Source organism: Vipera berus, assembly GCF_964194415.1.
Source record: "Vipera berus genome assembly, chromosome: 1".
Taxonomy (NCBI): Eukaryota; Metazoa; Chordata; class Lepidosauria; order Squamata; family Viperidae; genus Vipera; species Vipera berus.
Window position 1 is genome coordinate 199,232,043 of NC_138202.1, and position 23,236 is coordinate 199,255,278.

Sequence of the window (23,236 nt, forward strand, 5' to 3'; positions counted from 1 at the left end):
ATACAGTATCCTCCCCTCAGTGGTTAAGGGAGCCGTCGTTCTCCTGGCTTTTCAAAAGAGTTTGAAGACCTGGTTCTGCCAACTCGCATGGGGCTTGCAGACTGGCACACAATTCTGGTAGTGATTAGCTCCCTGAAGCCCCTTTTCCTCCCTTTTAACTTAGAATCCTATGGCTGGAAGGGACCTCTGAGGTCTTCTAGTAGTCCAACCTATTCTTGGTTTTTTACCTGGCTCCTTTTATCAATGTATTGCATTTTTATATGATTTTTATGTTTCAGTGCTGTTAACTGTACACCAGCCAGAGCCATCCTGAGAGTGAGGTGGATGTTATATACATTAGATCAGGGGTGTCAAACTCAATTTCATTGAGGGCCGCATCAGCATTGTGGTTGCCCTCAGGGGGCCGGGTGGGTATGGCCAGGGTGGGCGTGGCCTACTGAGTGGGCGTGGCTAGAGTGCGTATGGCCTACTGGGTGGGCGTGGCCAGCTCTACATGGTTCGCATCAAGGGTGCCTATGGGGACCTGGGCAGGAGTGGGACAGATCTGAGGGTCTCTGGCAGGAGGAGGGTCTCTGGGCCAGAGCCAAGGCAGTGGGGGCTGTTCCCTCACTGTTTCCAGGATGGCTTTGCGGGCCGCATGAAACCACTTCACGGGCCAGATCTGGCCCCCGGGCCTTGTGTTTGACATGTCTGCATTAGATAGATAGATAGATAGATAGATAGATAGATAGATAGATAGATAGATAGATAGATACACAGAGAGAGAGAGAGAGAGATAGATAGATACACAGATAGACAAACAGACAAACAAAATGGGGAAAAGCTTTTCAACTGGAGGGCTACATTTTTTTAATCAATAAGCTCCTTGGTTCACATGCTTTTAGTGAATGAGAATGGACAGCCTTTCATATTCTTGGTGCACACACTAAATCCTCCCATAGCTTTCTTAACCAAATTACTTTCTATGGGGGGCACAGGGAGAGGGACAGAGAATATTTTTTCCCCAAAGCAATAAAACTTGGGAAAAGTTATATTTCAATGACATCAGTGGACGTTTTCGAGAAAACCCCAACTGCACGATTGGAAACCCAATTCCTGCATATATCATTAAATTTGAATTGAACTCATCTCCTGGAGAGCATGTTGTTTTCTCAGTAACCACATAGACATGGCTTTTAATTGCTTTCTTTGATTTTCTGGTTGTCCCTCATCCATGAAAATGTTAACCAAAACAGTCCAAGGTCGGCTAGTGGTTCTAAATATGGCCTGCCAACTTCAAGATTCTTCTCTGCAGAGTATGTAAAAGATGCTGCAATATTTATGGTTTCAAGATCCGGACAAAATCAGTATGGTGTGAATTTCATTGCAGTATAAGAAAAGTGTATGTATACTTGGTGAGAAAGAGGAGCAAGTTCTTTAAAGTCAGGTTACATTCATATAGAATTGTGCAATCCACACTTACAAAAAATGTCCGTTATAAATGTACATTTCCCACTTAATAGATTATTCTGTTAGTCTAGTCAGCTCCTCTTAGAAAACAAGAGAGAACTAGGCTGTTTCCTTTTGATTTCCTACTAGTGATAGTAATACTATACAATATATTTAAAATTGAGATATAATTTGAATATGAGTAAGAAAAAAACCAACCATCTATGCCTTTTTGAAGTTGAGATCCAAATCAAGTGAACTTCCTAGCACTGTTTTCACCTGGGTCTGATTGCAACTGATTACTATTTCAATCATAAAAAGAACAGTGATGGTGAATAGATACACAATGTTATATATGTTGCAGAGTGGGGGAGGTCCTGCTTTAAATATGGCTTCGCTTGACGGGTTTCCCAATATTCTCTTTTAACTAAGTTCATTATATATATCCAAAGGTCAAACTATAGCATCTGTTACTGATTGTTTCTGTTTATATTTTGACTTTAAAAAATAGTGGGTAAAAAAGGTATATAGAGGCATATAAGTATCAGGAAACTTGATTTTATGGGCAAATAGGCAAATAAACCTGCTTAGAAGTAACTTATTTGTGTAGAGGAATTAGGCAAGCAAAAAGAAAATTGGCATAATGTTTCTATTTGCTCTGTTATTACAACATTGCAAGATCTGGTTAGGAGATCTTGTGGTGTCGTAATAACAGAGTAAATATACATATCATTAGATTAGTCATGGTTAACAAGTGAAATTAATAATTAACAAAATACTTAGTGAAAAATGCAGGAGCTAGCAAGAAAACTAGATTTTTATTGCATGGTGAACTGGGCAGGACTGGTGATCTTTGTAAAAATTAGGTAACTATATTGGCTTTGCTAGTATTCACTTGTAATATTTAACAAAAAGCTAAGTTATGACCTAGATGAGCTGCACTATTGTCAGAAAATCAAATAATTGGTCTCATTTTTATTTATTTATAAAATTTATTGGCTGCCCATGTTACCACAAGGTAAGCTTTTTGACTAATGTACTTTTGAAATGTACTTTCAGCACCACAGGTATGGATAGTTACCAGGGAAATGATATTTGCCTTCTACTTTCAAAAGATTACTCAGATTAATGCCTTGGTAAAACATTCAGATAATGTTAATTCATTCGAAGTCCTGTTAGCTTCAGCTTTGTAATCAAACTGGGTGTGTGTGTGTGTGTGTGTCATTTTTTTATTTTTTTTAAAAAAAACTTGTTTAAAAAGTGCTACTTTAAGCCTTTATACAATGAATGTGTGCTGATATCAACAAGGGGTTCCATTACAGTTACTTATAAGTGAAATGAAATCTTCAGTTCTGAATGTCTGGGTAAAAGAGCCTTGGTGGAGCAGTGGGCTAATGCCTCCTTAAGTAACACCAGCTGCCTGCAATTAGTGCAGGTTCGAGTCCCACCAGGCTCAAGGTTGACTCAGCCTTCCATCCTTCCGAGGTAGGTAAAATGAGGACCCAGATTGTTGGGGGCAATTAAGCTGACTTTGTAATAATGCTGTTTGGGGGGGGGGCGAAAGCCCTAATAAGCAGGCATATACATAGAATGAAGGCTATTGCTAAGCACATGGATTTGTGCTTCTTAGATTGTAAGCTGCCCTGAGTCTTCGGAGAAGGACGAGATATAAATGGGATTAAAAAAAAAACATGAGAAACTGTATGTAAGGTTAAATGACTAAATTTGTATAACCTGGCAAAACATAATTGGAAAACAAATGTATGAGAAAATAGCAATGACGTCATTAAGCTATATGTTTTGCTCAACTTAGTAGCAAAACACTTTGTAATAATTAATGAAATGATATGTATGTATATCCACACTTTATACCTTTATAAATGCGGAATCCACATTGGTAATTCTGCAATAAATTATTCACTGATACATTAATATCTGCACTCTCTTCCAGATTTATATATGCTTTTTAAATATCACTGATCAAAATTAAAAATGTAAAAATATTTTTCCATAAATGGTCACATGTAAAAATATAAAATATGGGATTGTTGTTTGAATGATATGCCTCTTGATATGAACTGAGACATTGTTCAGTTGAAGCATCCTGGAGCAATCAACTCTGTTGGATCCTTTTAAGTCAGGTTTCCGGTCTAGACATAAAAACAGAAATTGATGCAGACACAGCATTGGTTGTGCTCACGAATGACCTCTGGCTGGAGTGGGATGCAGCTGGTGCATCCATCTTTGCTCTTCTTGACATCTCAGTAGCTTTCGGTACCATCAACCATGGTATCTTTTGGGGCCAACGTAAGGAGTTGAGGTTGGGTGACATCATACTGTGCTGATTTACATCCTTTCTTCCTTTGAAGCCAGCCCCAGTCAGTGTTGACAGCTGACAGTCTCTGTTTTGTGGGGTGCCACAAGGCTTGGTGCTTTCTCACTTGTTTTTAAAATCTACATGAAATGGTTGATCAATCATCACCAAGGGGGAAGTATCATCAGTAATGCTGTAAGCTGCCCAGAGTCACCTTGTGGCAAGATGGGTGGCAAACAAATTTAATAAATAAAAAAATAAAATGACAGAAGAACAGAGTTGAAAGGGACCTTGGAGGTCTTCCAGTCCAACCTCCTGCTTAGGCAGAAAACCCTATACCATTTCAGACAAATGGCTGTCCAGTCTCTTCTTAAAAACCTCCAGCATTGGAGTATTCACAACTTCTGGAGGCAGGTTGTTCCACTGGTTAATTGTTCTAATTGTCAGGAAATTTCTCCTTAGTTCCAGGTTGCTTCTCTCCTTGATTAGTTTCTGTCCATTCCTTCTTCTCCTGCCTTCTGGTGCTTTGGAAAATAGGTTGATCCGTCTTCCTTGTGGCAGCCCCTCAGATATTGGTATAAATAAATATTCAGATTCTACCCAGCTATATTTCTGTTCCAGGTGAAGTGAATGATGCTTTGTATGTTCTCATCACTTGCAGTTTGATCACTTTCTCAATATCCTTTCCTAAAGAGGTTGGAGATATGACAATATCTATTTAAAAGTATTGGACAGCCTCTTGAGGAGGGACTGCACCACTGCTTCCTTCAAGACAGAACATACCATCCTTCAAAGAAGCTGACACTACAATATGGACCCAATCACAGGTCACCCCTCCCAGTCTTCTTTCACAATCCAGGAGTAGACAAGTTCCTATTTGATTAAAAGTAAAATAGTAGGAACTGGTGTTGGTTACAGAGGGAGAGAGAGAGAGAGAGAGAGAGAGAGAGAGAGAGAGAGAGATAATATAATCATTGCTATTATATTATCAAGTTGCAAAAATGCTGTGCAAAGTTTTGGTTTCTCCAGAGCTATGCATTAGATTAGGTCAGGGGTAGGCAACCTCGGCTCTTTTATGACTCATGGACTTCAACTCTCAGAATTGCTGACTCAGGAATTCTGGAAGTCCATGAGTCATAAAAGAGCCGAGGTTGCCTACCCCTGGATTAGGTTATATAGCAGACAAAATAAGAGACAAATGAGAAAACCTCATAGGACTCAGTGCCATCCAAATCCTTACCCAATCCCATGTGTGTCATCTAGGCTGAAGAACAGTTCTGGAGAATATGAAATTTGCACATTATTTTGTGGTTAGGGTTTATCTCACGAAAACTGTAGCTTTAACCATTTTTCTTCCAGAGAATTTAGCTCCCATTACTTCGAGGAGGCTACATTATATAAAACAAAATCTTATTTTCAGAACCAGAAGAGGGCGCTTTTGTTATTAATGTAAGACTTCACTGACCTGTAAGCATAGAATTATAAATCTTTAGCTTTTGCCAGAGCTTTGTAGCCATTTATTTTGTTTTGTAAAATAACAGAAGAGTTATTTCATATTTATTGTGGGCTTTCCAATCTCTTTCTTCTACACCCTTCTTTTATTGTGATAATATATTTTTTTCTAAAAGAAAATGTTACCCTTATTGTCATATTTTCTTTCAGGGAGAATGGGAATAGTTTTTAGACTTAGCGCATTCCCCTCAATTGAGAATCTTATATAGATTATGTACGTACACTTCTCTTAACACTGGACTGACAATTTTCTTCAGACTGGAACTGTTTCATTATTTTTCCATAGGATTCATTCCAGGATGGGTTGTTTTTTCCCCCCAAGTGATATTTCCCTCCATTCACAGAAAGATTTGAAATATAGAAACAGGTCTTGGAAAAGGATTGGGAGACAAGCAATCCTTCTCCATCACCCCATACACATAATTTGATCCCTTACAGCTCTTCAGGAATAAAAAGAGCTATGGGGGCCGGGGAAAAAAAAAAGGAAGAATGGACAGAATTGATCTCTCACCCGTTCCTTCAACAGAAGCAGTTCATGAAGAGGTTCGAATCTAGGGGCCTTTCTCCATTTGCAACCAAAGCACCACAAAATTGAGCTGTCCTTTTTTTGTTTGGCTGTGTTTCTGGCAAAGCTTTAAGGTATCCTTAGCTGTAATGCTACCAACTACAGGAATCTTTCCTCTGCCTATTCCAACATCCCCCCAGAAGGGAATTCAATATGAGTAAGATCTGTAAGGCTTTGTCACTCATTACCATGGAAGGAAAGCAGAGGGCTAATAAGTTCATGAAAGAGAATAAGTTGAGACAGATGAACAATGGGTACAGCAAATTTCATTCTTGCATAATTCTGAGATGATCAGATAGCACTTGAGTTCAGCAGTGGGAAAGCTTCTTGCTCATAATGTGTAGTCATGATCTGAAAACATCATATCTTAATGAAGGGAACACCCCTCTAGGCATTGCTGATTTATCCTCTCCTGAGGATTGTTAGAGAAGGGAGGCAACATTTATACCGGGCATTTATGGGGTTTCAAGCTTCTCTCCTACGTTATAGTGTCAAGATCCTTAATCACGATCCTTAATTAATTAACAAAATTTCCACTCTGTTTCTCTTTGATCTGAGTGCTTTGAATTTTAATGAAAGATAAATTTGTTGTCTATCCCTATCATTCAAAATGGATTACATCAAATGATCAAAAAGTTATTTAAATAATAAAATCAGAATCAGAGCAACATCAATAGCCCAATTTTTTTAAAAAAACAGACATCAAAACGGCTAACAAGAAAGATGTTCAATCTTTTGAAAACTTAAGACAGAAGCATCTGTAATAATAATAATAATAATAATAATAATAATAATAATAATAATAATAATAATAATAAATTATTCCAAGAAGGCAGCACCAATTTTCTCCAGAAAAGAAAATGTGGGAAATGATACTGAGATGAAGAAATAAAAATCATTCCCATTAATAAGAGCCCTAAATAATGGATTAAATAATCTTCATCTGGATCTGATTTAATCTTCATCTGGATCTGATTCAACAAGAGCAAAGTGCCACATTTATTTTGCTTTATTTATCATGATAGCGGGTTTTTTGATCACTGAGAAAAGCTAAATGAATATCTCAGGTTGGTAACTGTTGAGCTGTCCTCTCGTTTAATGCAAAGATGTCTCCAGGTTCATGTTACTTATGTCTTCTTAAAAAAGAAAAACGTTCTTAAGCTTTACATTGGCTTCTACACGTCTTTCTTCCGGAAGGGGAAGTGAGCATGCTTTCATGTGATTAACAATCAGAGGAACTTGTGAAAGTGACAACTATATAAATGCAGCTTACAATACTAATCTTGACCAAAGAAGAACAGTGCAAAGATGGAACAAGGACCTGAACGAGAACCCAGACGGATAAGGGAGGGCTATCTTGTGAAGAAGGTATGTGAGGATTATATGGAATTACATTCTTATGGAGTTACAGCAGTGTCTCTGTATTTATAATATACATACATGCAGTGCTTTTTTTGTAAAAGAAAAAGGTGCCGGAACTCACACATGTCATACAACCCGGCTTGCCTATCCTACAAGGTTCCATCCAAAAAAGGTGCCGGAACTCCGTTCTGAGCGTTCTGTGAGAAAAAAAGCCCTGCATACATGTATTATAATATATAGATATAGATATATAGATATGTATGTATAATACACTTTTTCTTTTTCTTTAATTGTGTCTGATTCTTGGAGACCATCTGGACTAATCCCTGCAGTTTTCTTGGCAAGATTTTTCAGAAATGATTTGCCATTGCTTTATCTCTGCAGTATTTTAGAGACTGGTGTCCTTCAGATCTGTTAGCATATAATACCCATTTTCTCTCAGTACTAAGACCGGGGAATGACAGAAATGTAAATTGGTACCTATTTTCTTTGAGAATGTGATACCTGTGATTTGGCCATATTTTTAACCTGATAAATGTACCACCAGAAATATTAAATCTCCCAAGATTTAGTGTTATCATCCCTTTGTCTGGCTGATTGAATGTTGCCTACCAACTCAATACTGACACTCCCTGAAAAGACCTCTGCAAGCATGGCTTTTTCTCTCTCCACGATTGTGGGTGTGTTACTGTGCTCATCCTCACATGATCCTGAATGATACAAAGTGAAGGGAGACTGAATTACAGAAGGCTAAAGGAGCATTTAATATTTAATCCATCAGAATGTAATTTTCCTTGCCTAATAAGAATTAGCCTTGATGGCCAATTCTCTAGGTTAGCCAATGACCAAAACTATACTCTGTGTACGCTGCAACAAAACTTTCTAATCATCCAGTCTGTGGTGGGATTTTAACTGATAACTTGTATTTTAATAAATAATTTTTTTATCTATTTAAGCAATAGTGGGATTTAATGCAGTATAGGTCACACTGGAAAACTGTCTTTTAAAGCATGACATTCAAATTATTAGAATTAAAAATTTAATTGGAAAAAATTAAATTAGATTAAATTAGGTTAAGACAACTTTAAGCTGCAAGTGCTCAGACTTATGTAAAATCTGGATAAAAGCTGTCTTAATATTGAAAGCGGTATGTTTGGGTTTGGCTTGCTGTGTTGTATAAAGTTCACCATTTTGACTTGTGAACCAGAATATGGCTGAGTGTAGTGCAAAAATCTAGCTCTTTATGGTGCAGTCAATAAAGCATGGTTAGCAAAAATCCTACCACTGAATTCTTCTTGACTAGGGCTTCAAAGAGAGAAACTGAAATCCTGGTTAGGCATGAAATTTATTATTTATTTTATTTATTTATTTAATTTTATTTATATACCGCCCTTCTCCCGAAGGACTCAGGGTGGTGAACAGGGCAAGCATAAAAATACAGAGATACAAAAGTTAAAAAGTATTAAATATATGCCCATTAAAAACAGTAAATACAAATATTAAAATAACAATAACCCCCCTCCCATCCCCCATCAGGCCAGGCCGGCTTGTTCAAATAAGAATGTTTTTAGATCGCGACGGAAGGAGCGAAGATCGGGCGCCATCCAGAGCTCAACCGGTAACCGATTCCATAGCTCCGGGGCGCCCACAGAGAAGGACCTCCCCCTGGGGGCCACCAATCAACATTCTCTGATCGGTGGCACCCTGAGGAGGCCCTCTCTGTGGGAACGCACAGGGCGGAGGGAAGTTGATGCCGGCAGCAGGTGTTCCCTAAGGTACTCCGGACCTATGCCATGTAGGGCCTTAAACACCATTACCAGTACCTTGAATCTCACCCGGAAGACAACTGGCAACCAATGCAGCTCACGGAGCAGAGGTGTAACATGGGAGTATCGGGAGACTCCCAGTACAACTCTCGCGGCTGCATTCTGTACCAGTTGGAGCCTCCGAGTGGTCCTCAAGGGCAGCCCCATGTAGAGAGCGTTGCAGTACTCTAGACGAGAGGTCACGAGCGCGTGAGTGACCGTGCATAAGTCATCCCGGTCTAGATAGGGCCGCAACTGGCGCACCAGGCGAACCTGGGCGAAGGCCCCCCTAGTCACAGCCACTATGTGGTCTTCCAGAGTACACCAGCAGCAAGCCCAACTGCGCACCAGGGCCACACCTCAGGAAGAGAGACTCACACTCGACTATCTGGGGAACGGTGGCCTCCCGCGGACACAAGGTCTCCCTCATAACAACCGCCACTCCCCCACCCCTACCCTGAGCCCGAGGCCGGTGTAGCACCCGGAAACCTGGTGGGCAAAGATCGACCAGAGGAATACCGCCCTCTGGGCCCAACCAAGTCTCCGTGATGCAAGCCAGGTCCGCCTGCTCACTCTCGACCAGATCCCGGACAAGAGGAGCTTTATTAACAACAGACCTGGTGTTCAAGTACACCAACCGGAGCTCAGGAGGCTGCACATCCTCGCTCCCGGGACCTCGGGTTAGAGACAGAGGGTCGGAGTGCCTCACCGCTTGCAAGCAGCGGAGAGGCCTTCCCTGAGATCGATACGGCCCTCTGTTCCTACACCTGCTGCGATTCCCTAACGTCGTGGGAATGGGTAGTCCCACGACCTGCCCTGGAGCCCCGGGGGCAACCGACCTCCGCTCCTCCCCTATCACGTGATTAGCAACCTGTTTGAGGTTCCGCCCACCCCTCCCTGTTATTCAGTACCAGCTTCAGTATATCATGAAAATAGATTTCACTGTAAGTAAGATTGCTTTCCTTCTCAGTTGCTGCCACTTTGAAAGTCAGCCTCTTCCTGTGTTATCTTAAGTATTTTGGAAAATAACACGCCTCCTCTCTGATCAGCACTCCCCACTTCTAACGTTATTTGCATGATTTGCGTGGTAGACTTTCTACAGAGAATGTGATTAATGGGCAAAAGGCCCATTAAACTTTCTCTTTTTTGCCTACTGTGATTTTTGGTAACAGTTGCTTGCCTCTTTTCACCAGCCTGGTATGTGTACTATATATGAAATGGGTTCTGTTATCAGTACATTTATCTGTTATCAGAAGAAAAGGCTTGGCTTATCAGTAAAGTTATCCCTTGGGTAATGGCAGCTTCTGATGTTTTTGGGTTTTTTTGTCCCTAGTGCAAAGAGGTTATGCAGATGTCCCTTTCTCCCCGCCACCCTTCATGGTTCCATCATTGCTGCAATGTGATACTAATTAAAGTAAAGGGGAACAAGTTTTTCTTTCATTTTTATTTTTTTTTATTTTTTTAATCCCATTTATATCCTGCCCTTCTCCGAAGACTCAGGGCGGCTTACAATTTAAAGCACCTGCTTATTAGGACTTTTGCCCCCCCCAGCGGCATTTTTACAAAGTCACCTTAATTGCCCCCAACAATCTGGGTCCTCATTTTACCTACCTCGGAAGGGTGGAAGGCTGAGTCAACCTTGAGCCTGGTGGGACTTGAATCTGCACTAATTGCAGGCAGCTGGTGTTGCTTAAGGAGGCATTAGCCCACTGCTCCACCAAGATCCCCCTGTAGATCCATAGAAACTCTGTAACGTGGAAAAACTGGAGCAAAGTTGAGCTCACTAAAAGTTATTTCTAGCCCATTTACGTTGGAGGTTAAAGATTTAGGGGAAACAAGAAAAGGGAACTTTTGCAGTATCTTGGGCAAGGATGGGAAACAAACTACCTCCAACGTGGGCAGAAACTGAAAAGAAGCCCAGCAAGATTTGAAAAAGAGAGCTGAGCTTCTAAATGTCAGTGGGAAAACACCGGGTGAGGAAAGTTCATTGACTTAATGGACCATCATATGATTAACCACACACTAATAACCAAGAATGTAGCAACCCAGGATAACGTTGCTGCACAAAGAGGGTAAGTGGGCTTAGATAAGAAGACGACTTCGAAACCTGGGCAGAGTTTATACGTTTACAATGGACTGGGAGTGGCTAGAGAATTATTATTTTTTTTATCTTTTGCTGCGTTCAAGAAGTGGCATGACTTAAGTCAACTTGCCTTCAACTAATGGGTTGGATAATTTAAAGAAGAAAATCAGGGCTGTGTTCATCTAATCTACCGATCTCCATCTTAATCATAGTGTTCAATCATAGTATTCAATTAACTTGAATGGCTAAATTTATACAAGATATTGCTCCATTAACTACCCACTGGATCTACACTCAGCTAAAATAGAATTGTGGTTTGTGGATCACTGGGACTTGCAGGAACCTAGTCCTGCCTGAGAGATGATTAGCCAAGCTCCAGAGTCAGGAAATGCTAAGACCACAAAAACCAACTAAATGGAATATGGCCTCCGGTGTACAGATAAGATATTTCAGTTAAAGGAATTATAAGAGGAGTGACAAAAATAGAATCCGAAGCACTGGCCTAATATTGTTCTTTGGTGGTTTGTTTTCAATTCCTTTTCTCCATTTCCTAGAAATGTGAAGTTTTAGGGGGGAAAAAACCATGTGATCAATGGATGTTTTTTCCTGCACATTTCAGTTTTCTTCTTATCCTCCTTCCCAAACTTTCACTTCCTTAATGCTGTGTCAGTATGGGAGAAAATCCTCAGATGATTGTTAAACATAGACCATTTGAGGGGCTGTTTTCCCATACTGACGTAGTGTTGAGGATATAAACAGACACGGATATAAAACAGTAAGCAACTTAAAAAAAAGTGCTTCATAAAACATAGTCATAGAAACTGTGTCAACAGTAGTAGCATATTAAAACAAAAATTTATACAAAGGCTTGACTTTTTTTAAAAAAAAGGGGGGGGGTCTGCAAGAATCCCATTTTGTAGTTTTCATTTAGAAGCAAGGAAGAACTTAAAAATGAATTGAGCCGAGCATGAAAAAAATTGGTTCTCATTGAAATTGGCACAATTCTGCCAATCCCTCATTCAAACTGCTGCATTTGGCTCAGCTGAAATGGAGTGCCTTCAAGGGCAGCTATAAAGAGCGCAGTACATTGCCATGGTAATTCAGCCAGAAAAGGAGCAGTAGTGTAATTCCAGGCATATGGATGCTGAAACCAGATGTTAACGGAATTTAGATAAGTGAGTTTAGGACTGCGTTATGGAAAAGCTTTATTTAGTTGTGCATGCAGGCTGTAATGTGCTTAACTCCCCAGCACAGTATACAGTATGTGGTAAGATTTTGGGTTCTGAGAGGTGGTTTAAGCTGGGGAAATTACATCTTTGTAACAGAAATGAGAAAAGGAGAAGTAAAACTTTAGGGAAGTGACATGGATGCTACTTCTTCATTTTTGAGTGTCCCTTGCCCAGCACCCATAAAAATAATGCCATTCCTGTGGCAAGAATTTCTCCCTTGGCTTTGATCTTTCTTTCAGGGAAAGAATTGATTCCAGTTTCAGATGAGTTAGTGAAATCTATAGGATTCGGGCTAATATTTTTTCAGCCTGTCAAGGAAAATGCAATACAGTTGCATGGGTTCAAGTTACTCACCAAGAGAAACCTTATACATAATGTGGTGAGAGATTTCGTTTGAAATCTGTTGTATTTTGAGAAACACAGATCCTGCTTGATCTTGCAAAGAAGCTATGTAAATTGGAGCAGGCATTTTTGACTGTTTTCAGATGTCTTTCACAATGAGGATGCTATGAATTGAGACTGGGCATCACTCATTCTTTCTGGTTAAGTTGACTGTCAGCCAGTTACTCCTTACCTGTTCACCAGTATCCAAGTGCTTTTCCTGCTTCCTGCATATGCGTTCTGTCCTTCACAAAATTAAAACAATTTCCTCACTGTTTTGGGGCTCACCAAGGCGGCAAGCCTCCTTTATTTTCAGAACTCCTAGTGTTCTGTACCAGCCTGCTACCGACCCTGCAGCAAAAGCAGGGACAACCCCTTTACAAACGGCAAGAGGCTGGAATAAAGCCTGCCAAATTTATTAACATAAAACAGAGCAAGACAAGACACCAACCATGAAACAGGAGCTATGAAGCAGGAACTATCCAAGCGGTTGCCTTCAGCAAACCAGCCCTCCCACGCATTCCCCTTAAATACAGTTCAGGGCGTGGCCTCTCTCTGCCTCCTTCCGAGGTGCCCCATTGCCTTCCTCTGTTTACTCCTGATTGACTGCCTCCTGCGTCGGGCGTCCTTGAACAGGGCCAGCTGTGGGTCATCTTCATCCACGCTGTCAGGCTCACACAGCTGGGTCTCCGTCGTGACCAGGTGGGAGGGGCCCGGCTGAGGGCTCTGTGGAGCCTCAAGGCCATCATCAGCAAGCTCTTCAACACCCCCCTCCTCCTCCTCTGAGTCGTCCGACCCAACTGCCGAACCCACAGGCTGACCCTGAATCACAACACCTAGTGCCAGTCTGCTGTAATTATGCATTTATTACTATTTGAAATTTATTGGCTGTCCAACTCCAGTGGACTTTAGTTTATCTAATTAGATCAACTTGCTTCTAAAACAAGGATTATAATATCTGTGTTCTATAAATGTTTACGTTGGTAAGGGATCTTTAAGTCCCTGTGGAAATTCATGCAAAGGTTTTTCTGGACAATAAATCTTCTAATAATCATTTCCAGTTTAGCGCACTCAGCCCTCTTTCCGATTATAGTTCAAGGAAGGGAAGGATTAAGAAATCTATGCAGTAACTTTTAATAAGAAACTGCATGGTCAGCTATGCAATTTCTCACATGGTGATTTAATTCAGGTATCACATTGTAAATGCTGGCAGAAGAAGCCAACCTTGGGCATCCCAGGGACAGAAAGGTGAGCTAAGTGTGCTGTATGAGGAATGCCGATTTTGTAGCAATTATTAAGTGCCCTTCAAAGAACCCTTCGGCCTAAGACCAGTGAACAGAAACCACAAGCACCTGCTAAAGCTCCAGCTGATGTTTGTTGGACTACTAATCGGCAGCTGCATTTAAATTTTCCATAAGGTCACCAACAAGGCACCTCTCCGAAGGGTTATAGGAAATTGAAATCATCGTTCTCTAGCACAGGGGTCCCCAATCCCTGGTCCATGGACCGGCCCCAGTCCGCAGCATGCCAGCAAATGGGCCGCACAAACAAGCAAAGCTCCATCCTCGGGATGGAGGCAGTATTCAAAACCACCCACCCTTTGGTCCGTGGAAAAACCTTTCTCCCTGGCACCGGTCCCTAGTGCCCAAAAGTTTGGGGACCTCTGCTCTAGCATTCATCTCCAGATGATGCAGTAAAAGAGACAATTGTGGACACTGAGTGCCAAAATGATATCACCAGTGCCCCTGAATCCTATTACCCATTCTTAAACAGTCACAAGCCCTCTATTGCAGGGTACCTATCCAATTTAACACTAAGCAAATATAGATAGGCCTTTTCTAGAGCCCAATTTGATGGCCTTCCATCAGCTCTAATGAATGGAAGATTTCATGGGACCTTTTATTCAGTGCCTTTGCCTCTGTGGTCCCAGGGAAGTAGAAATTTTCGCCCATGTCCTCATATGGTGCCCTTTCTATGATACCCCAACACATTCTGATTGCCCCAATCAATTTCCAAATAAGAGGCCCATGCAGCTAAATTTTACCTTTATTATCTTTTTTCAGCAGAATTTCAACTTTCAGAGCTGCTGGGAAGTGCTCCATGCTGTAAGTTTTGCAAGGGCTGCACCAAAAAAGGAGCTAGAGCCCTGATTGGTTTGCATTGTATTTGAACTGTATTTGGGGTCCTCATTGGATCTCCATCGCTTTTCAGCAGAATTTCAACTTTCAGAGCTGCTGGGAAGTGCTCCATGCTGTAAGTTTTGCAAGGGCTGCACCAAAAAAGGAGCGGCCCGCGCGCCTAACGGTGTGCGAATTATATAACTAAATATCAAAAACAGCAGTGGTACATTCAGGGCAAGTGCATCTGAGATTCGTTGTAACTCAGCATGTCTGGCTTAGTTCAGTGCAACACCTGTTTTGCAGCTGTCTTTTGCAGTACCCTTTTCAAATTTGGAAACTGTCCTATCTGTAAACAAATCACTAGTCTACAAGGACAGATTATTTATCTAGGGTCTGTAATCTGTGCTCTTCAGGCAGAAATTAGGTGTCCAGTTCAGCCCTTCTACCCTATTGAGCCTCCGTGCTATCAGCCCCCTCTACCACAAAGATCCTGCAGGAGAAGGGCAGTGTGGACAACCGTGGGATCTGGCAGGGTGAGATCTGTGAACCATAAACCCAAAGCTTTCGCTGTGTCCCTACACAACAGATACAGTGCCCTTTCTGACCTTAATAAGGACATTAAGGAGACAGGTAAAGGTATCTGTGATAATAACTCAAATAAGCAGGGGATTGTGGTCCAAGATGAAAAACTTGTTTTCGACAGGGAGAAGTGTGAATCTGGTATTACACACCAGTCATGCAAGAACAGAAAGGCATCCAAAAAGAGAAGCCACCTTCTGGTTGGTGATTCAATTATAAAGGGATGTAAATTTAGGAAAGGACACAGAGGTTTTGAAAGAGGTCAGGTGTCTTCCAGGTGCTACTGCCAGTAGGGACAAGAAGCGTATTTCTAAAATAATCAAGAATGCCAGCAAGGACTGTGATGTGGAGGCTATTGTACATCTTGGCACAAATGATCTGTCCCAAAAAGATGTACTCTCTGTGCAGAATGATTTCCAGAGCTTGGGGCAGGAACTTAGCAGAATAGGCTGTAGGCTTACTTTTTCAGAGGTTTTACCAGTGTATAAGGAGCAAAATGGAAAAGGCCAGCGTATAGCAGAATTTAATATGTGGCTAAAGGAGTGGTGTAAAGGAGAAGGCTTTGGTTATATTAGTCATGATGTCTGTAGCTGGTCCAATGAAAAAATGTATAAAAGAGATGGTCTGCATCCATCCAAGAAAGGGACTGAGTTACTTGGCAATAAAATCACAGCTTTTTTGGAGGAACATTTAAACTAAATAATGGGGATAGTGAGTTAATTGATACAGAACATCACTGTCCCCGGCAATCTAAGAAAATAGGGGAAGCCAGGCACCACACAAGTTATGCAGCAAGTAAACACAGGATCAGTCATAAAGGACTCAAATGTCTATACACCAATGCACAGAGTATGAACAGTAAGCAGGATGAACTAGAAATTCAGGTAAATGAGGGCAGATATGATATTGTTGCCATTACGGAAACATGGTGGGACGAAACCTACAAATGGAACACACAGCTAGAGGGATTTAAACTATTTAAAAGAAACAGACTAAACAAAAGAGGAGGAGGAGTTGCTCTATATATAAGAAATAACTTTATCTCTACAGAAATAGAGCACAACAATGATGAAAACTGTAAACTTGAAAGCATTTGGGTCAATATAAAAGGGGGAAAAATGACATTGCCATAGGTGTATACTATAGGCCGCCCAACCAAGCAGAGGAAATAGATGAACTTTTTGCTAGTCAGCTAACTAAGGTATGTAAGAAGCACATCACAATAGTAATGGGGGACTTTAATTACCCTGATATCAACTGGGAGACAAACTCTGCACAAAGTGGAAGATCAAACAGATTCCTGTCAAACCTAGCAGACAACTTTCTCTCCCAAAAAGTAGAGAAGGGAACTAGGGGATTAGCCATATTGGATTTAATTCTCACAAACAGAGATGAAATGATAGAAGGTGTCAAAGCCACAGGAACCTTGGGGGGAAGTGATCATGCAATATTGGAATTCAACATTCTGGAGGCACAAGCAATAGAACACAGCCAAACTAGAGTCTTGGACTTTAAAAGAGCTAATTTCAATAAACTTAGAGAGACCATGGGAAGAATTCCATGGATGAGAATCCTAAAGGGGAAAACAACTCAAGAAGCTTGGGAAATTTTGAAAAGTGAGATAATAAAGGGCCAGCCTAGTACAATACCAACAAAGAAGAAAAATAACAGCTCTCAAAAGAAACCAGCATGGCTGCATAAAGAACTCTCTGATAAATTGAAAGATAAAAAGGACAAGTATAAGAATTGGAAAGAGGGGCACATAACTAAGTCAGAATATCAGCAAATAGCCCGTGCCTGCAAAGATGAAGTGAGGAAAGCTAAGGCTCAAAATGAACTAAGGCTTGCGACCAAAGTCAAAAATAACAAAAAATGTTTCTTTCAACATATAAAAAACAAGAAAAAAGTTAAGGAAATGATTGGTCCATTAGTGGGGGAAAGTGGCAAGAAGGTGACAAGCAATAGGGAGAAAGCAGAACTATTTAATTCGTTTTTTGCATCTGTCTTTACACAAAGGGAAAAAACAGTCCAACCTACCCAAACCAGTGCCATAAAAAACAGAATAGAAACGCAAGTTAAGATAGGCAAGAAAATGGTAAGTGAACACCTGTCCAGCCTAGACGAGTTCAAATCACCAGGACCAGATGGATTACACCCCAAGGTTCTCAAGGAACTGGCAGACGTGATCTCAGAACCACTGAACTATATTTTTCAAAGATCCTGGAGCACTGGGGAACTACCAGAGGACTGGAAGAGAGCTGATGTAGTTCCCATCTTCAAAAAAGGGAAAAAATAGATCCAGGAAACTACAGACCTATCAGCCTGACCTCAATACCTGGGAAGATTCTGGAAAAGATAATCAAACAACAAATCAGCGAACACCTTGATGCAAACAAAGTCATCACTAAAAGTCAACATGGGTTTGTCAAAAACAGATCATGCCAGACAAATCTTATTACATTCTTTGACCAAGTGACAAAACTAGTGGACCAGAGGAATGCTGTAGATATAATTTACTTGGACTTCAGTATTTGATAAAGTAGATCACAACCTACTACTTGATAAGATAGAAAAATGTGGGTTAGATAGCATTACCACCAGATGGATTCGTAGCTGGCTGACAGGCCGTACTCAGCGTGTGGTCCTCAATGGAACCGCATCTACATGGAAGGAAGTGTGTAGTGGGGTGCCCCAGGGCTCTGTTCTGGGCCCAGTGCTCTTCAATATCTTCATTAACGATTTGGATGAGGGGATAGATGGGGAACTCATCAAATTTGCAGACGACACCAAGCTGGCAGGAATAGCCAATACTCCAGAAGATATGCTTAAGATACAGAAGGATCTGGACAGACTCGAACACTGGGCACTATCTAACAAAATGAAATTCAATGGTGAAAAAAGTAAGGTTCTACATTTAGGCAGGAAAAAATCAAATGCATTGGTATAGTATAGGTGGTACCTTGCTCAATAGTAGTAACTGTGAGAGGGATCTCGGACTCTTAGTAGACAATCACTTCTATATGAGCCAGCAGTGTGCTGCAGCTGCCAAAAAAGCCAACATAGTGCTAGGCTGCATTAACAGAGGGATAGAATCAAGATCAAGTGAAGTACTAATACCAATTTACAATGCTTTGGTAAGACCACACCTGGAATACTGCATCCAGTTTTGGTCACCACGATGTAAAAAAGATGTCGAGACTCTAGAAAGGGTACAGAGAAGAGCAACAAAGATGATTAGGGGGCTGGAGGCTAAAACATATAGGGAACGGTTGCTGGAATTGGGTATGTATAGTTTAACGAAGAGAAGGGTGAGGGGTGACATGATAGCAGTGTTCCAATATCTCAGGGGCTACCACAAAGAAGAGGGAGTCAAGCTATTCTCCAAAGCACCTGAAAGCAGTACAAGAAGCAACGGATGGAAACTAGTCAAGGAGAGAAGCAACCTAGAACTAAGGAGAAACTTCCTGACAGTTAGAACAATTAACCAGTGGAACAACCTGCCTCCAGAGGTGGTGAATGCTCCAACACTGGAGGTTTTTAAGAAGAGACTGGACAGCCATTTGCCTGAAATAGTATAAGGTTTCCTGCCTGAGCATGGGGTTGGACTAGATGACCTCCAAGGTCCCTTCCAACTTTATTATTATTATTATTATTATTATTATTATTATTATTATTATTATTATTATTATTATTATTATTATTATTATTATTATTATTATTATTATTATTATTATTTTAAGGGATGCTAACCCTATTCCTCATAATGTTTTTGCCCAGTTACAAAACTGTGCAAAACTTTTGATTAGATATGCTGCTTTATTCTTCTTCTTTTTCCCTTCCCTAATAATTAATTGCTATATTAAACTATTTTCCTTTTACTCTACTCTTTTATCATGAAGATTGTTTAAAGACTGTAATAAATGTATTTGATTTGATTCAATGCTGCTGCTGCTGCTGCTGCAGCTCATAACCTCTTATCAAGTGCCAGTTATCAAAGTTTAGATCTATGGAGAAATTAAGTCATTTTCCTATAAATTCTGCTTCTATGCATCTGTTGATGGTTTAGTGTAGGAGGAGCTAAAGGCATTAGATATATGCACAGGGCTATTTTTCTGAATTATTCACATATTTCATGACTTTAATACTTAAAAACAGATTCAGATCCCGATTATAGTGAATTTGGGCACAAACTAAGTCTTTTTCACATTTTGAAATATTATTCCTCAGCTACTACACACACACACACACACACACACACACACACACACCACACATTTTCAAAAGAAATCAGTTATTCTGATCAGTAAGTCTTCTTCTTCTGATCATACCAAGCAATGGCAGAATTTTCTAGAAGGGCACTACTCTTGTTACCATGTAACATATTCAGTTGGGTTTACGCTATTTCACAAATTCCCCTTTTGCAGCTCCAAGAGCATTCCAGAATAAGTGGAACTAAGTTTTTCAGATTTCCATTTTTATTTTTTGTATTTTACATTGAGAAGAGTATGCTTTTCAAAGAACATAACAGGTACTTTAAAATTTTGCAAAAGCTTAAGACACCAACTGTAATCTTTCACCCTCTCCAAACTGGCTGATTTTATAATCAGCTCTGCACCTTAATTATTGTCTTAATACAGTTACATTAAATTTCCTGTCCCATACCATTTCTTCTGTGACAGCTTAAATAACCATATTAATTGGTCCACTTTGAATACCACCAGAAAGATCATTTTCAGCTAATGTCTCTCCCAACGTTTACATTACATTTTTCCCAATCCTCCCTGAATCTTCTGTTTGGTTTTTAAAATGCCTCTGAATTAAAGAGGGGTGGGAGTGAGCTCTCAGCCCAATCCCTTGGCTGTCTGGGAGAATCAGAATTAAAAATGGCATTGCTGTATATCAGGGGTGTCAAACTCAATTTCATTGAGGGCCGCATCAGCATTGTGGTTGCCCTCAAGGGGCCGGGTGGGTGTGGCCTGTGTGGGCGTGGCCTACTGGGTGGGCGTGGCTAGAGTGTGTATGGCCTACTGGGTGGGCGTGGCCAGCTCTACATCGTTCGCATCAAGGGTGCCTATGGGGGCCTGGGCAGGAGTGGGACAGATCTGAGGGTCTCTGGCAGGAGGAGGGTCTCTGGGCCAGGGCCAAGGCAGTGGGGGCCGTTCCCTCACTGTTTCCAGGATGGCTTCGCGGGCCACATGAAACCACTTCGTGGGCCGGATCTGGCCCCTGGACCTTATGTTTGACATGTCTGCTGTATATGAAAGCAAAACAAAACATTAAAGAAAGAAAAAGCTGAGGTTTTTTTTTTAAGTTCCTGTAACGGAATGTGTGAATGACTTTGAAGGGTGAGGAAAAGAGATACTGCCTGGAAAACAATCAGATGAGAGAAAGGGAAACCCCCAAGTGCTTAACTGTAAGAGGAAGAAACTTAAGAAGGACCTGTCCTAGTGGAGCAGACAGTTAAAAGTGGCAACAGGAAGTTTATACCATCAGACTTGCGAGATTCTATCAATGCAGCTTTATAAAAATGTGGAGTCAGCTCATTTACTCATGTTTCCTATCTGCAGGGCTTTTTTTCTCATAGAATGCCCAAAACGGAGTTCCGGTACCTTTTTTGGATGGAACCTTGTAGGGTAGGCAAGGCAGGTTGTATGACATGTGTGAGTTCCGGCACCTTTTTCTTTTACAAAAAAAGCACTGCCTATCTGGTTTATCCAGGAGGGCTGACAGCTATTCTAGGGTCTAAATTTGAGGAACAGCAAATGGCAGCGCTTGTTCTCAGAAGCTATGCAGGCTCAAACCTGGTTGGTATCAGGTGGAGTATACATGTGTATACTCATTCCTTTATACCCAGTCTGTTAATAAAAAGGTAAAGGTTTCCTCTGTCATGTCCCACCCTAGGGGGTGGTGCTCATCTCCGTTTCTTAGCCAAGGGAGCCAGCGTTATCTGAAGACACTGCTGTGGTCATGTGGCTGGCATGACTATATGCTAAGGCATACAGAATGCTGTTACCTTTCCACTGAAGTAGTACCTATTTATCTACTCGCATTTGCTTGCTTTAAAACTGCTAGGTGTGCAGAAAGTGAGGCAAGTAACAAGAGACTCACCCACTGGATAGAGCTCGGCTCTCAAACCTGGGCTGTCAGTTTTCCAGCTGACAAGCTTAGCGTCTTTTGTCGCACCCTCATCAATCTGTTAATTTTCTGTTCAAAATAAGTCTCATGGTGTTGTTATTTTTAAAAGTAACTTAAAATCTTTGCTTTTTCCAAATATTCTTGCACTAGTTGGGACGAGGTGCTTTTTGGTGTAGTTGTTCGTCTCCTAGCTGCTGCTGAGCTCCAGGCAAAGCTTCGAGCTCCAGGCAGGATTCCCACCAGGATATGGTGCTCATCATAGCTTGTACTTGTAGCACTTGAATGAAAGTCCTCTTGCCTGCTTGTGATAGCTGCCAATCTGCAGATGTCATCTCTGCTTCTTCATCTGTAGGCCATTTGCGTTTACCTTTCCTGTTAGGCGCACTCTTTTCTGACTCTGTCTTAGCAATTGTTTTTGTAAGTTCAAAGCTGGATGGGGTGAAGTTGCCTCTGGCTGTCAGACCTGTCAAAACCCTAGGGCAGGGGTAGGCAACCTCGGCTCTTTTATGACTCATGGACTTCAACTCCCAGAATTCCTGAGCCAGCTCAGGAATTCTGGGAGTTGAAGTCCATGAGTCATAAAAGAGCCAAGGTTGCCTACCCCTGCCCTAGGGTGTGGCTCAATTAGCACAGGCGGCTGCAACATCGGCTGGGATGCCTGTGAGTAAATTTATGAGCGCCTGTCTCAATGCCTGAGGGAAGTGTGGGGGAAGTGTTTCTGCCTTGCTGCAGCTGATTTTCTGAAACACAGGCAGCAATCCCGATTTCACTCCCTCACAAAGATGATCAAGGCCTATCAAAACTCTTAAAAAAAAAAGATTGGGAGAAGAAAATGGCAAACCCTTCCTGTTCCATTGCCAAGAAAATCGTGGTTGTGTCCATGTAGTTACCCAGGGCCAAGCTTTATCTTTTAAAAAAAAATCATGTGTTTTATTGAAGTCTATTATAAAATATAATAAAAATAAGGAATAAATAAAAAGGGGGGGGGAAATGCAGGATTTTTTTTAAAAAAAGAGAAAAGAGAAAAGTGTTGACTTCCCATTCTAACACAGTAAAAGACCAATATAGTTACAACCTCAACTTTTTACCTTGCCTGTAATTATTACAAGCCAGCTCTACAACTACACAATTATTAAATCTTCAAACTAGGTTCTAAATTTCCATTTTTTTCTATTGCAAGCATAAGAACCAGAAGCAATACCCCAATAGAAGCAAGACCAAATAAAATCTTTGTTTAAAACAGTTGACATGTCAACTTAACCAACTCCAAGGACCAAGCTTTATTTGAAGACATCCTTATTTTTGGAAAAGTAGAGGCACTCCCCACCACCACCACCCACAGATTTTGAAGCTCAAGCCAGTGTCCTCTGAATGTATTGGCTGTGGAATCCTAAGAGTCATAGCTTTAATACATTTCAAAGGATCAAGGTTGGGGAAGTCAAGGTAGGGCCAACTATTGGCAGGTTCATAGATCTTGTTTAGTGGTGTCCTATGGCTATAGCTATGGGTCTTGCTGTCAATAGCTCCCAACGCATCTCATGTTGTCTTACACTTACTTTCAATGCAAAACATGGAAACTCCAGAAGCATTCAGAAGTACTGTTGTCTGATTATGAGAGAGGAAACACTGGAATGCGTTCCAAGAGTACAGAAAGAAAAAGGTGACAGAAAGAAGAGTCTAAACTGGTGGAATGCCTAAGAGAGGGCATGGGGCCCACTGAAGG

General features: G+C 41.0%; 1 protein-coding gene across 1 annotated transcript in view; it reads left to right on the top strand.

The window, feature by feature from the left end:
- Nucleotides 1-7,063: 7,063 nt before the first annotated feature.
- The window catches only part of PLEK (pleckstrin), a 29,271-nt gene continuing 13,098 nt past the window's right edge, over nt 7,064-23,236 (top strand). The window contains exon 1 of the mRNA XM_081313151.1: nt 7,064-7,187. Coding sequence (XP_081169277.1) covers nt 7,128-7,187 — 60 coding nt within the window. The 5' untranslated portion in view covers nt 7,064-7,127. The remainder of the gene's footprint in view (nt 7,188-23,236) is intronic.